Source organism: Mustela putorius, unplaced genomic scaffold (assembly GCF_011764305.1).
Source record: "Mustela putorius furo isolate JIRA1106 unplaced genomic scaffold, ASM1176430v1.1 tig00000281_pilon_pilon_pilon, whole genome shotgun sequence".
Taxonomy (NCBI): Eukaryota; Metazoa; Chordata; class Mammalia; order Carnivora; family Mustelidae; genus Mustela; species Mustela putorius.
Window position 1 is genome coordinate 32,409,936 of NW_025421343.1, and position 15,500 is coordinate 32,425,435.

Consider the following 15,500-nt stretch of genomic DNA (forward strand, 5'->3'; position numbering starts at 1 on the left):
GGGGTCCTTGGGTGGCTCAGTTGGTTCATGATTTCAGGGTCCTGGGATCAGGCCCTGCATCAGGCTCTGTGCTCAGCAGGGAGTCTGCTTCTCCTCCCTGTGCCCTTTCCCCTGCTTGTTCTCTCTCTCTCAATAAATAAATATTTATTTATTTGACAGAGAGAGAGAGAGAGACATCACAAGTAGGCGGAGAGGCAGGCAGAGAGAGAGGAGGAAGCAAGCTCCCTGCTGAGCAGAGAGCCCGACCTGGGCCTTGATCCCATGACTCTGAGACCATGACCTGAGCTGAAGGCAGAGGCTTAACCCACTGAGCCACCCAGGCACCCAATAAATAAAATCCTTAAAAACAAGTAAAATAAAATCTTTAAAAATATTATGAAAGAAGTATCTCAAGCAATATGGAAGTGCACAGAAAAAAAATGCCCTTCCCCTCCTTCCCTAATCCTCCAGTTCATTTTTCCTAGTGATAACTTCTGTTAAAGCTGATGCTCATCTTTCCAGACCATGGCATATGTGTTTATGGGTGATTTATATGTGTGTCTTTTGAACAGATGGAATTATAATCTATATATTATTTGATAGTAAACTGTGTATCATGTAAATTTTTTCATATTAGTCCTTCTTTTGATGACTTTATACTTTTTTTGTTGTGTCGTTATACCACTTATGTAACTGTTCCCTATTGGTACACAGGTTGTCATCGTGTTTTTTTTTTTTTTTTAAAGATTTTATTTATTTATTTGAGAGAGAGAGACAGTGAGAGAGAGCATGAGCGAGGAGAAGGTCAGAGGGAGAAGCAGACTCCCCATGGAGCTGGGAGCCTGATGCGGGACTCGATCCTGGGACTCTGGGATCATGACCTGAGCCGAAGGCAGTCGTCCAACCAACTGAGCCACCCAGGCGTCCCTGTCATCGTGTTTTTAATATTATAAATAATGTAGTAGAAAATGCCTTTTTTTAAATAGGTGAAGTGGAATTACTGGATTAGAAGCATGTATCTTTTAAATTTCTATAGATTTTCCAGATTATTCTCTAAATAGGTTAAATCAGTATGCATCCCACTCCCCAATACTCTCAGAATTGCTGAATTTTTATATATAACTTTTACTGGCTGATATAAGGAGTTAGGCTTTAACTTTCTTTCTTTTTTTTTTTTTAAAGATTTTATTTATTTATTTGACACAGAGGGAGAGATCACAAGTAGGCAGAGAGAGCTGGGGGACGCAGGCTCCCCGCTGAGCAGAGAGCCCGATGGAGGGCTCCAACCCAGGACCCTGGGATCATGACCTGAGCCAAAGGCAGAGGCTTAACCCACTGAGCCACCCAGGTGCTGCAGGCTTTAACTTTCTTGAAGAGCAGAGACTGTCTTGTCATCAAGTATTTTTAGTATCTAACACAGTAGGTGCTTAATAAATTTTGTTTGTGAAAGAAATGAATTTGCTAAACAGAATTTTTTTAAAAAAAGATTTTTTTTTATTTGACAGAGTGGGAGAGATTGCAAGTAGGCAGAGGCAGGGGCGGGGGAAGTAGGCTCCCTGCTGAGCAGAGAGCCCAAAGTGGGGCTCGATCCCAGGACCCCGAGATCATGACCCGAGCCGAAGGCAGAGGCTCAACCCACTGAGCCACCCAGGTGCCCCTAAATAGAATTTAATAAGCCTATGGAGTTATATTAATCCTGTAAGGCCAAGCAAGTGCCCTTACTTGAGAGTTTATCTGCCGTCGGTCTGTAGATAACGTTTGTAACTCCTGACTACCTCAGCTGGTTCTTCTAAACAGTCTTAAGAGGTGAATAGTATTTTTTAATTACAGGGGTAGTGTTGCTATATAAGACTGGTCCTGTCCAACATTTAAGTGTGTGGCATTTTTCTGTACCCATGTCTCTTTCTTATTCATTTATTTATTTATTTTTAATGTGTTATTTATTTGAGAGATAGAGGGAGAGAACAGAAGCAGGGGGAGGGGTAAAGGGAGAGGGAGAAGCAGGCTCCCCACTGAGTAGGGAGCCCAACATGGGGCTTGATCCCAGGATCCTGAGATCACGACCTGAGTCGAAGGCAGATGCCCAACTGACTGAGCCACCCAGGTGCCCCTCTTTCTTATTTTAAGTAATGTATTATTTTCAGATTGAAAATTATTTTCCACTAAGAAAAATATATCCGAAATTATAGTAGACTGTTTCTGTATTTTTTACACAGTTCCTCAGCTCATTTCTATATATTTTTATCTCTTTGTATATCCTTTTATATATTTGTTCATGTTTAGAAATCTTAAACTAGTAAGCCATTGCTCTTGGGATATGTGAGGAAAATTTAGGATCTTTTGTGAGTCTGAAGTTTTAGGACTTTGTTGGAATAGCATTGGCTCTAAGCAAGTAAATAGCCGTGTGAGTTTGTTTTCTGCAGTCATGGTAACTGCTGAAAGAAAAACTGACTGCTCTTCTAAGCTTTCTCATGAAAGCAGGAGTACTTATTTTGAAAAAAGGTAGATAAAAGGACTGTGTTATATAGGAAACTGGAAAAGATTGATTGTACTCATATACTTTTTGATCTAAGCTGGGTGATAATGTTCCTATTTTGTTTATTTCTTGTCTCTTTGAGGATCTTGTTCTCATCAGTTATCTTACTCTTTAAAATTTTATCTCATTTATTTATTTTTTAGAAAGATTTTATTTATTTATTTGCCAGAGAACACAAGCAGGGGGAAAGGCAGAGGGAGAAGCAGACTCCCTGCTGAGCAGGCAGCAGGATATGGGGCTCCATCCCAGGACTCTGGGATCACAACCTGAGCTGAAGGCAGACAGTGAAGACTGAGCCACTGAGGTGCCCCTGAAGTTTTTTAAAATTCTCTTCTGTGGTTCCTTCTATTTAGAAGAGACCATGTAATTATTTATTTATTATAATTATTTTATAGATTTTATTTATTTATTGGACAGAGAGACAGTGAGAGAGGGAATACATGCAGGGGGAGTGGGAGAGGGAGAAGCAGGCTTCCTGCTGAGCGGGGAGCTGGATGCGGGGCTGGATCCCATGACCCTGGGATCATGACCTGAGCAGAAGGCAGATGCTTAAGGACTGAGCCACCCAGGTGCCCCTGTTTTTTATTTTTTGTCTTTATCATTTTATTTTAAAGATTTATTTATTAGAGAGAGCGTAAGAAAGAGAGAAGGAGAGGGAGAGAGAATCTTAAGCAGATTCCACACTGAGTACAGAGCCAGTTGCAGGGCTCCATTTCACGACCGAGGGTCGGGACCTGAGCCAAAACCAAGAGTTGGACGCTTACTTAACTCACTGTTAATGTAAAGAAAAAAAGAATATAACCTAGTGTAACATTAAAAAATGAGAAAATCAAGGAAATAAGTGAATTAGCAAACCATCAGATTAATCTGAGGCTTGATGACAGCCTCATGAAGAGCTGTGGAAGTAGAAAATAAGAAACTTACTCTAGAAAGGAGAATAACTGAGAATTATTGACACCAGCATTCAAATAAGCACAATAACCCAGATGCCTCTTTATCTTAAAAGAGAAAATTCTTGGGGTGCCTGGTTGTACCCAAGTGCACATGACTCTTGATCTTGGGCTCATGAACTAGAGCCCCACATTGGGAGTAGAGTTTACTTAAGAAAAAAGGGTGCAAAAAAAAAAAAAAAGAAAAAATTCTTCCCTTACTTTTTTGACTTTGTAACCTCTTTAGACTATTGTCTCATTTCTTTCTTCACACTGACACTTCCTGTAATAGCTTTTTAGTCATCAATTGTATTTTCTCACTGCTCACTCAGTCCTTCACCTGGCAATTTCTATCCTGCATTTTGGAGAATTTGCCCTATCAGAAGTTACAGTGATATTCTAATTACTAATACACAGGTTTATCAGCTTTTTTCCCATTAAGTCTTTTTGGAACAAACTTCCACTCCCCTTTTTTAGTGAAACACTATATATTTTTCTCTTAATTATATAAAAGCTGTCTGCTCTTTGATTTAAGGTAGGCCTTTTTAAGATTTTTTAGTTCTGTTCTCTGTTTTTTCATTCTGTATGTTACCTATGATCCATCTTTTAAACATTTTAAAAATATTTTGTTTATTTGAGACAGAGTGAGTGCCCACACAAAACACCTGGGGAGAGGGAGAGGGAGAAGCAGACTCCCTGGTGAATGTGGTGCCCACGTGGGGCTCCACTTTGGGCTCCACTTGGGGCTGGATTCCAAGAGCCTGAGATCATGACCTGAGCTGAAGTCAGATGCTTAACCAACCCAGGCCCCCTTACCTATGATTCTTCTATAATCATGTCGTATCTATCTCTAGTACTCACCTCACTCTGTCTCAGAGCTGTATTTCCCACAGCCTGATAGACATCTCCCTACATTGCTGGCTAGAATTCTAAACCTAACTTTTTGAAATTAGAATTCACCATTACACTTCTTCCTTTAACATCTCTCTCCTGGATTCCCCTCCATCCCCACTAAAAAATAACCACTTTCACATCTGCAATTATTGTGCTTATTTGAATGCTGGTGTCAATAATTCTGTTATTCTCCTTTCTTAGAGTAAGTTTCTTCTTTTCTACTTCCACAGTTCTTCATGAGGCTGTCATCAAGCCTCAGATTAATCTGATGGTTTGCTATTTTACTTATGTCCTTGATTTTCTCATTTTTTAATGTTATACTTGGTTATATTCTTTTTTCTTTACGTTAAAACCCAAGTTCTAGATTTCTGATGAATTCCCCTCTGGGCAGGAAGTCTTCCCTAAAAATTAAAGCAGTATAAATTCTTCTCTGCTCTATTATTCTCAGGTTCTTTTGGCTAGTTTTATGAAATTTGTGGTAGAATAGTGGCCAGTATTTTTAGTAGCTGGTAAGTATGACTTAAGAGACTCTAAGACTCAAGGAGAAAATGATTCTTGCTAATTGGAAAAATTAACAGTTTTTAAGGTTAGAGTTTAGAGTAAAAAGTCATTTAGGTGGGAATGACTTTATGTTGTCCTTGTACTTTTATTTTCTGGGCATTTGACCCTATTACTATGATACTTCTTTTGGAAGTTATCTCATCTTTGAATCATGTTCTTTGTGAACATCTGATCATTCTTTGTTCTCCATTATCGTGTTTTAACAAAACAAAGTCCACATCATTTATGATATCTTTGTTCTTCTCTACTGACAGTTACCATTTTTTGTTTTTGTTTTCAGAGAATTATGTACTTCTATTATGGTATTTACTGTAATATGCCATATATCGACATTGTGACTGTCAATGCCATAGATTGTGTATTGAGTTCAGGTAGTTCTTAATCTTTTTTACTGTTGTCCTCCATGTCTTAGGTACCTAGTAGGCTCCTCAATAAATGTTAAATGAAATTATTCCCTAGTCTGAGATGCCTTTCTTACTCATGGATTGTAATCACTCTGACACAAATTGCTAAATGGCTGTGGGTAGATTGCATAATCTTTCTTAAGTATCTTTGTTCTGAAACTGGCAACGCCTTCCCTCAAAGGGTTAGGTTATAATTACCTAGTAAAATGCTTTGAAGATGAAAAAGTTAATGTTGAGCATTATGATCATCCTATTAAAGGCTACTGTTAGTACACAGGTTTTGTAGGTAAAAGCTTTCCCAAAGCTTTAAGTTAATTAAATGGTGCTGAAGTAATTAATTTCTATGTATTTACATTTTGGTTTTTTGCTTTACTTAAATCCCTAGATTTCTTTGGAGGGAAGGAGCTTTTTGTGATGTTACTTATTTTAAGATCTCTGTCATGGAGCCAAGTCCAAACTGAAACCCTACCATGATAAGAAAAAGACAACAGAATAGTGCAATAGTAGGATGATGTGACTCAGATACTTAAATTATATTATATGCTAGAAGTCCTCAAACTTCTGGGTACTAAGAATCATTCGGAGGCCCTTGTTAAAAATATTACAACTCCAGAGATTTAGTTTAGCAGGTTATGTTTCTTTAAATGAGAAATCAGGTGATTTCTGATTCAGTTAGTATGTGAATAACACTTTGAGAGACACTCCTGAATGGAACTGAAAAAAGCTAGTACAATATGAGAAGACCTGAGATTAAGGGTTGCACATTTTACCAGCTGAGCCAGCCAGGAGCTCTGGAAAATATGGGTTTTGAGGGGTGAGTGGTAGGATTTGGTTAGGAGTAATGCTGACCAGGACTGTCTAAATTGGTGAAGTAGTTCACAGGTTATCAGTTTCTGTATTCACAAACATGCCTTAGTGTAGAATACATGACATTGCTTCCTCAGTGACTGCTTGTTGAGAACATTATAATAATGCTTTTCAGACATTATGTGCACAAGAGTCATCTGAGGATCTTGTAAAGAAATGTTTTCTGATTGGATACTGGGGCAGGGAACACATTTGGAGTGACAAATGTAGAGTAATCAAGTCTTGGATGAGTAGTTGAATTACATGACCTTTAAGATACACGTTAACCTTAGCGTTTTATAAATTTCTTAGGTGGAATGTCGGAGATAATAGAGACCTATTGTATATTAGGAATGGCAGGACCTAATATTTTTTTCCTTAGTTCTGTCACTCCTTTCGTTAGCCATGTGATGTTGGGCTAGTTAATATACTCCACTAAAGAGTGGGGATTAGAGAAGGTAAGAGCCTGAGGAAGTGAAATTTAGTGCAATTTTAAGATTTACTATTTTAGAGTGAAAGAGGGGAGGGACAGAGGGAGAGGAGGAGAGAGAGAAGCAGACACCCTACTGAGCGCAGACCTGATGCAGCTTGATCCCACAACAGATCACGACCTGAGCAGAAATCTAGTAGGTTACTTAACTGAGCCACCCAGGTGCCCTAAAGAAGTACATTTTTAAAAAGCACTCATTTGTTAAGTCAGTAAGCATGTTTATTGATAAAGTACTATTATATGATTGAATTGCATTCCACATAGTTTATCTCCCTCTACTGAGGATAGATTGGAAGTAGCTAACCAGTTTTTCTTGGAAATTTAAAGTAATAAGTGATGCTATATGTTATACAACTAACATGTTTATTTTCTTTAATTATAGACACTCTGATGTTTGAATATCTAGTAGTTTTTAGTTTTTGTGTTTTTTAGTGCGAATGTGGTCTCGTGACTTTAAAACTAGCTCTTGGCAAATTGTATTACACTACAAAATTAGAAATTGGTCTTTCTGTAAGAAATTTTTTAGTAAGTGAATGTTAAATCTATAGGTTATACTTGGGTATGTTTAAACATATACAGTGTTAGAAGTTTTTGTTGGTTTGTTTTCAGGTAAGCTCTAAGTACAACATGGGGCTTGAACTCAAGACCCTGAGATCAGGAGTCACATGCTCTACCAACTGAGCCAGCCCAGCACCCTTATTACAAGTATTTCTTAAGTTTGTTTACTAATGGCTACATTTTGACTAGTTATTGTGTAACGTAGTTGTCTTGCTTTGGGAAAGTAGAATTTAGAAGTGCATTTATGAAAAGGATAATTCATTTTTATTTTTTCTTTTTTAAAAAGATTTTATTTATTTATTTGGGAGAGAGAAAGAGCGAGAGAGAGAGTACTTACAGGCTGTGTAGGGGAAGAGGCAGAGGGAGAGGCTGAGCTCCCCTGCCTGAGTTGGGCTTGATCCAAGGACCCTGAGACCATGACCTGAGCCAAAGGCAGATGGTTCACCGACTAAGCCACAGAGGTGCCCCTGAAAAGGATAGTTCTTACGCTTTTCTTAAATTTCTAGCATAAAAGGAAATAAAACTTTAATATATTTATTTGGTAGCATATAGGAAATGATCATGTATACCTTTGAAATACTGATCTGTAATATCAAGTGATGAAGTATTAGCATGTGAATTAAATCATCTCTAAAGTAAAGGTTAATCTTCCCTGTGCTCGCTCGCTCTTTTTTTCCCCCCTGTGCTCTCTTACTTCCCCAACATCCAAAAAATTAAGTGGTAAAGAGGAGGGCTGCTGTGCAGATAATGACATTTCTGTAGTCTGAGGACATGTGGCTGGGGAAGAAATAATGGAAATGCAATGGAAGGAAGTCTCTGGTTGAGAAATTATTTATTTTTTATTTATTTTTTAAGAGATTTTACTTGTTTATTCATATTCAGAAACAGAGAGAGAGAGGTAGAGGGAGAAACAGGCTCTCCAGTGAGCAGGGAGCCTGATGTGGGACTTGATCCCAGAACCCTGGGATCATGACCTGAGCCAGAGGCCGACACCCAACCATCCGAGCCATCCATGCACCTGAGAAATTAGTTACTTTTAAACAAATTAACTAATTTGTTTAAAAAAGCAAATAAATAAATGTATTGAAGATAATGGAAGCCATGGTTCTTCCTGAAGAGCTTACAAACGTGAAAGGGGAAGTCTAGAAAGAAATTTAAGGCATGGAATTAGAATTAGAAGCCTTGGTGTACACATGTATGTTATTATTTATGCACAGATAAAGAAATAGGTAAGGATGTGTAGATTTATGTTTATATTCATATATTTCTTAGCTGTCTGTGCTGAGAAGACTCAGTAACAGTGAAAGCCCAGTAACAATGAGCGCACTTAATGCTCACATCTTGGCTTCTTTCTTCCTTTCTTCCTTTTTTCTTTTTTAAAGCTTTATTTATTTGAGAGAGAGCATGTATGTGTGCACGACTGGGAGGAGGGACAGAGGGAAAGAATCTTCTGGCAGACTCCTGACTGAGCATGGAGCCCAACAAGGGGCAGGATCCCATGACCCATGAGATCATGATCTAAGCCGAAACCAAGAGTCAGAGGCTTAACTGATTGAACTGCCCAGCCGCCCCAATTTCTAAATACTATTCTTGATTTAAAGGAGTCAGGGCTCTTTAGAGAAATGACTAATTCTAGAGTCTGGGAGGGAAAGTGTAGGGTGAGTTTAGAGATTTTTTTTGTGTCAGAAAACAAGGAAGTTCACAAAATGATGGGATAATGTTGAAAAGGGTACTGGAAACACTTTGAAAGGGCCCTCAGTTGCCAAATCTTGTGTAAATTGAGCAAAAAAAATAGAGTAATGGATTATAACCTGTAGTTTAAAATAAGAATCCATGAGTTAATACTGTTAAAATTAATGAGTAAATGAATTGGGCAAGGGGATGGAGGGAAAGCTCTTTAAAGTAAAACCGGGGTGGGGGGTGTGGCCTGGATGGCTCAGTCGTTGAGCCTCTGCCTTTGGCTCAGGTCAAGATCCTAGGGTGCTGGGATTGAACCCTGCATCAGTTCTCTGCTGAATGGGAAGCCTGCTTTTCCCTCTCCTACTCCCCCTGCTTATATTCCTCCTTTTACTGTCTCTCTGTCAAAAAATAAATAAGATTAAAAAAAAAAAAAAGTAAAATGTGACTAAAAAATGTAGAAGGACTGATAGGATTAGGTAATCACCATCACAGTGGTATTGGGTGAAAACAAAAATAGTCAATGAATGCTAATGGCTGGTGGGTGGAGGCTTGGTGAGGAATAGGATATTGGTGAATTAGCAGAATAATTCCTCATTAAATCTAATCATACACAAAGGGAAAAATAGTGACTTTATGGTGGAGAAACCTGGCACATACCAGCTTGACCAGGTGATCAAGGTTATACCTAATGTTGGGTAAGTAAAGTATAGACAGTATCATTTCTGTGTATTTTTTCCCCAAGAATGTATGGTCTGAATTTGGTTATGAGTAGTGTCAGACCCACAGTCAGGGTCATTTTAGAAACTAAAGAGCTGTACTCTTTTTTTTTTAAAGAGCTGTACTCTTTATTTATTTTTATTTTTAAAAAAGATTTTATTTATTTATTTGACAGAGATCACAAGTGGGCATGACCTGAGCTGAAGGCAGAGGCTTTAACCCACCAAGCCACCAGGCGCCCCTCAACTCTAGTTTTAAAGAACAAATTGCTAACACATTCAGAAATAACAAGCAGGGACAGAAGATAGACTGTTAACAACTCAAAGTTTAGGAGATTTTCTTAAATTGGAATTGGAGCAGAAAAATGGAATTTTGGACTAGTTTTGGTGGATAGTAGGTACACCCTTTTTTTTTTTTAAATGATTTTTTTAAAAGATTTTTATTTATTTATTTATTTGGCACAGAGAGAGAGAGATCACAAGTAGGCAGAGCGGCAAGGCAGAGAGAGGGGGGAAGCAGGCACCCCACTGAGCAGAGAGCCCCATGCGGAACTCGATCCCAGGACCTCGAGATCATGACCTGAGCCAAAGGCAGCGCGGCTTAACCGGCTTAACCCGTTGAGCCACCCAGGCACCCAAGAGCTGTACTCTTTATAGTCAAAGGCATGAAAGATGGGGGAAAGCTAAAGAGCTATTCCAGATTGAGGATGGCAGAAGAGATCTGATAACTGAATATGATATATGTTCTTGGATAGGATGCTGAACCTGGATCAAATAAAATTTGAATGTGAATTGGCTCTGTGTTGTATCAGTGTTGACTTCCTGATTGGAAGGGTTATATGATGGTAATGTATCAGAGTTATCTTTTATGGGATGTATGCACTGGAGTATTTAGGAGAGAATGAGGAATCATGTCACAACGAGATACATATGCACATCTTTTCTGTAGGCTTGAAACTATTTTAAAATAAGAAACTATATACTTTCCTGATTATAAATGTAATCTAATTCCCTTGTTTCTGTATTTACAGATTATTACATTTACATACTTGTAGAGTGATTCATTCAGTAAATACTTATTGGTTGAATAAGTACTGTACTTTATCAAGAATGTAGGAATTCTATGTTTTAAGAGGAATAATAAATTTTTAACTGTCTTTCAGAAAGCTGAAGTTGATGGTAGTTTAAGTGATAGCCATGTGTCTCCTCCAGCCAAACGCACTTTGAAACAACCTGATTCTGTTTGCAAAGACAAATCAAAATTGCGAAGTACTGGTCAGCGAGAGGAATGGAACATACCAACTGGACAGGCCAGGTGAGGAGTGAGAACCCATCCACTGTTTTTTCATGAATTATCTGATAGGATTGAGGGCTCATATTAATGCTAATTTTCTTAAATTGTAAAGCCACTATTATCTAGAAATACAAAATTTTAAACTTGTTTTATGATTTTGTATGTATTTTCTCTAAATAGCACATAAAGTATATTTGCTATGTAAAGATATTTAGTATATAATAGAAACTATGATTACTAAATAATAAGGATTTCAGTAGGTCTTGAATATGTGTACATCTTTATACTCCTGAAAGTTTTAAATAAAGATATTTGGTTAGAATTATATATTTATTTGAAAATAAAATCTCCCTTTTCTAAAATTATTAAATATTACCCTTGAATTGATATACTGAAATGTAATAAAATAAAAATTAACTTTTAAAGAAATCTTTTCATTTGTCTGCTTGTTGTCAGTTTAAATTTGGTTTGGTTCAGTATGTATCAGGAAAATTTACTTTTACACACTTACCAAAGTAAATAGTAATAGTTTAATGTAGATAAAAAAGGCACACACACAGAAAGGATTTAAACTTTGATCTCAGAATTTTTAGCTTCTCTTTTGTCCAGTCTTTAACGTAGAAGTGCTGATGATGTGCTGACTACAAACAAAAGTGAAAGGGAAATCCTTTGGTTTCCTTCCTCCTTGAAGTACTTAAAAATTACTTGGTTTTCTATGTGCACATAAATTCTGGGTACTGTTACTCTTTTTTATTTTTTATTTTATTATTTTTATTTTTATAAAGATTTTATTTATTTGATAGAGATCACAAGTAGGCAGATAGGCAGAGACAGAGGGGGAAGCAGGCTCCCTGCAGAGCAGAGAGCCTGACTGGGCTCGATCTCAGGACCCTGGGATCACGACCTGAGCTGAAGGCAGAGGCTTTAACTCACTGAGCCGCCCAGGCGCCCTGTTACTATTTTTTTTTTTTTTTTTTTAGATTTTATTTATTTATTTGACAGACAGAGATCACAAGGGCAGAGAGGCAGGTAGAGAGAGAGAGAGAGAGAGAGGGAAGCAGGCTTCCTGCTGAGCAGAGAGCCCAAAGTGGGGCTCAGTCCCAGGACCCTGACATCATGGCCTGAGCTGAAGGCAGAGGCTTAACCCACTGAGCCACCCAGGCGCCCCCCCTGTTGCTCTTTTTCTAAAAGATATTTTAAAAAAGATTTTTATTTATTTGAGAGAGAGAGCACAAGCATTGGGGAGGGGCTGAGGGAGAGGGCAAAGCAGATTCCCCACTGAGCTAGGAGTTCTTTGGCCAAGGAGATCATGACCTGAACCAAAGGCTGATGGTTAACCATCTGAGCCACCCAGGCGCCCCTGGATACTGTTACTCTTTAATGAAAAAAAAAAAAAATTGGGGGGTTGTATAGACTTTGATAGGCAGTATACATTTTCTAGTCCTTGAAGTCTTTTACCTATTTCAGTATGTTCCAGAAGATGCACCATTTTACTCTAAGTGTTTTATTTTGTATTGTCTGGGAGCTAAGTAGGAAAATCTTGAATCATAGACTGTTGATCTTTCTTTTCCCACACTCATTCATCTGTTTTATACAGATCCAGGTCACTATAATGATGTTACTTAAAATGAGTACTGCCCTTTAATTATACTTCTAGACTTGATCTACCTGTTGTAATCTGTATCCTATATTTATTAAATGAATGAATCAGGTGGCCTTTTCTAGATAAATGTTTCTTAAAAATGTTCTTTTAGTGTCAGAGTTTAATCTTTCACTGTAAGATAATTTTAACAGTTTGAATATATAATGGGCACTTGATTTTCTTCATCTTAGCCACTCAGAGGCCTTTGTGTAAATTGATCTTAATTATGTCTTTTTTATAAAAAAAAATGCCTCAAAAACTTTTTTTTTTAAGATTTTTTATTTATATATTTGACAGAGAGACAGTGAGAGAGGGAACATAAGCAGGGAGAGAGGGAGAGGGAGAAGCAGGCTCCCTGCTGAGCACGTATCCTGATGTGGGACTTGATCCCAGGACTTGATCCGGGTACTCTGGGATCATGACCCAAGCCAAAGGCAGATGCTCAACGACTGAGCCACCAGGCGCCCTCAAAAACTGTTTTGGGAAGAAAGTTTTGCTTCCATTTAGGTGCCTTAGTGTGATACTCCTTTTTTGAAAAAATAGAGTATATTTTGAATAAAAAGCTCAAGAAATAATGAATACTAATAATGTATTTATATTTTGGTAGAAGAATAACAGTTTAAAAGTTTTTTGAGTTAAATTTTCATCTAAGAATGCAAGTGCTACACTGTTAGAATGTTTTTGTGTTTTGTTTTTTTTAAGATTTTATTTATTTATTTGACAGAGATCACAAGTAGGCAGAGGCAGACAGAGAGAGAGGGAGAAGCAGGCTCCCTGCTGAGCAGAGAGCCGGATGCGGGGCTTGATGTGGGGTTCGATCCCAGGACCCTGAGATCATGACCTGAACCGAAGGCAGAGGCTTTAACCCACTGAGCCACCCAGGCGCCCCTGTTTTTGTATTTTAGATGACTTGAAAAGAAGATACCATTTGACCTATTAGATTCAACAGAATTGAATTTTGAGGGAGGCTTGTAGTTAAAAAATTTTAGATTTTGAGGTAGTATAAATACAAAAATCAGGATTTATATGGAAGCTTGTATTTGTTTTTAATGTCATGAGACTGAGAATCCCGATTCCTTTATTTTGGTTATCTAAGGTCTTATGAGGATCTAAAGTAAAATTATTAAGGTTCTTTTACAAAAGTACTTTGTTACAGATGTAATTCATTTGGGGGAAAAGTGAATATAGGTAAGGATTAGTATTCACTGAAAAATAATGAATCCTAAATGACTTTGTAAAGACTACTAAATTTTAATTTTTTAATTTTTAAATTTTTTCCAGAGAGAGAGAGAGATTGATTGATTGAGTATGAGCAGGTGGGGAGGGACAGAGGGGGAAGGAGAGAGAGAATCTTTTAAAAATTAAATTAAATTTTATTTCATTTTTAAAATTTAAATTCAATTAATTAACATCATGTAGGAGAGAGATAATCTTAAGCAGGCCAGTGCAGAGCCCAAACAGGGCTCAATCTCACAACCCTGAGATCATGACCTGAGCCAAAATCAAAGAGTAGTACACTTAACTGACTGAGCCATCCAGGTGCCCCAAGACTGCTAAATTTTTTTAAAAAATTACTGTTGCTTGGTGAAATCACTTTTCTTTTGAGAGCTTGTTAATCGGATGAAGATAGAAGTAAAAGTGGAACTAGAATTTTGAAGTTTTCATAAATGATTTGAAATAGATCATGAGTTTTCTTTTTAGGGAGAAATCTGGGCTTATATTTAAAGGCTCAAGTTTATCAACATAATTATTTTTTATAAAATAAGGATATTTTTGGTTAAAAATTTTACTATATATTCTTTATCTTATATGTAGAAATTCACAAATATCCATCCATGCTAGCCTAGATAGATGTCGTAGCTTATAAATATTTTGAGTAAATTTTTGTCAGCTGATACTTACTTAGCTACTATACATTTATTGAACTGGGATGCTGTGTATGTGTGGGCACATGCACATGTGTCTGTCTTTCTGTGTTGTTGGAGGAGGCACCCTAAAGAATGTGACATGCATTTAATGTCTCTAGAATAATAGAAACACATCCCATAAGATATAAACAAAATTGAATCTTTGGTAAGACTAACTGTACACTTAAATATAGTATGTGTGAAAATTTTGTTTTTTTGGCCAGATGAGAGAATAATAAGGTTAGGCAGAAACGTAACCACTTGTTAAACCGCTGAGGCACATTAGAATTGTAGGTAGTATTGGTTAAGGTCTTTCCAAACTGAGGCTTTTCCTGAAATGAAGTTTAAAACCCCTAAGTCACTAAATGCCTTGGATTTATGTGGGAAAGGGAGAATAAGTAATGATTGCTAGTAGCCTCATACTGCATTTCATTGGTAATATGCTCCAGATAACTAAAGGTGTGGAAAATTCTTTTTTTTTTTTTAAAGATTTTATTTATTTATTTGAGAGAGAGAGTGTGAGTGAGGGATGGAGGGGGAAGCAGATCCCTTGCTGAGCAGGGAACCCAATGCGGGGCTTGATCCTGGGACTCCAGACATGTCCAGGATCCTGCGACTCCAGGGTCATGATTCAAGCCGAAGGTAGATGCTTAACTCGGTCACCCAGATGCCCCAGGGTGTAGAAAATTCCAACATGATAATCATCTAATGTAAAAGTAATGCTGCCACCACTTAAGAAATTTAGGAAAAAAAAAAAGAAAATAAATACAAAGTTTAGGAAACATAGATACAGGGAAATATCCCCCACCTACTTCCCTTTTTAAAAATAAACAAAGACTTCATAATCATAAAAGATTTATTGGAGCTTTCATTTAAATAGTGAAGTCACCTAGTTACATTTTAAGTGATTAACTTTTGGGAACATTGATTTAAGAAACTTCTTTAGAGGGGCACCTGGGTGGCTCAGTGTGTTAAGCCGCTGCCTTCAGCTCAGGTCATGATCTCAGGGTCCTGGGATGGAGTCCTGCATTGGGCTCTCTGCTCAGCAGGGAACCTGCTTCCCT

At 37.6% G+C, this 15,500-nt stretch overlaps 1 protein-coding gene across 2 annotated transcripts in view; it reads left to right on the plus strand.

The window, feature by feature from the left end:
- The window catches only part of ATAD2B (ATPase family AAA domain containing 2B), a 149,198-nt gene that overhangs the window by 14,269 nt on the left and 119,429 nt on the right, over positions 1 to 15,500 (plus strand). For both annotated transcript variants that reach the window (XM_004745890.3, XM_004745891.3), the window contains exon 2: positions 10,757 to 10,908. In XM_004745890.3, coding sequence (XP_004745947.1) covers positions 10,757 to 10,908 — 152 coding nt within the window. The remainder of the gene's footprint in view (positions 1 to 10,756; positions 10,909 to 15,500) is intronic.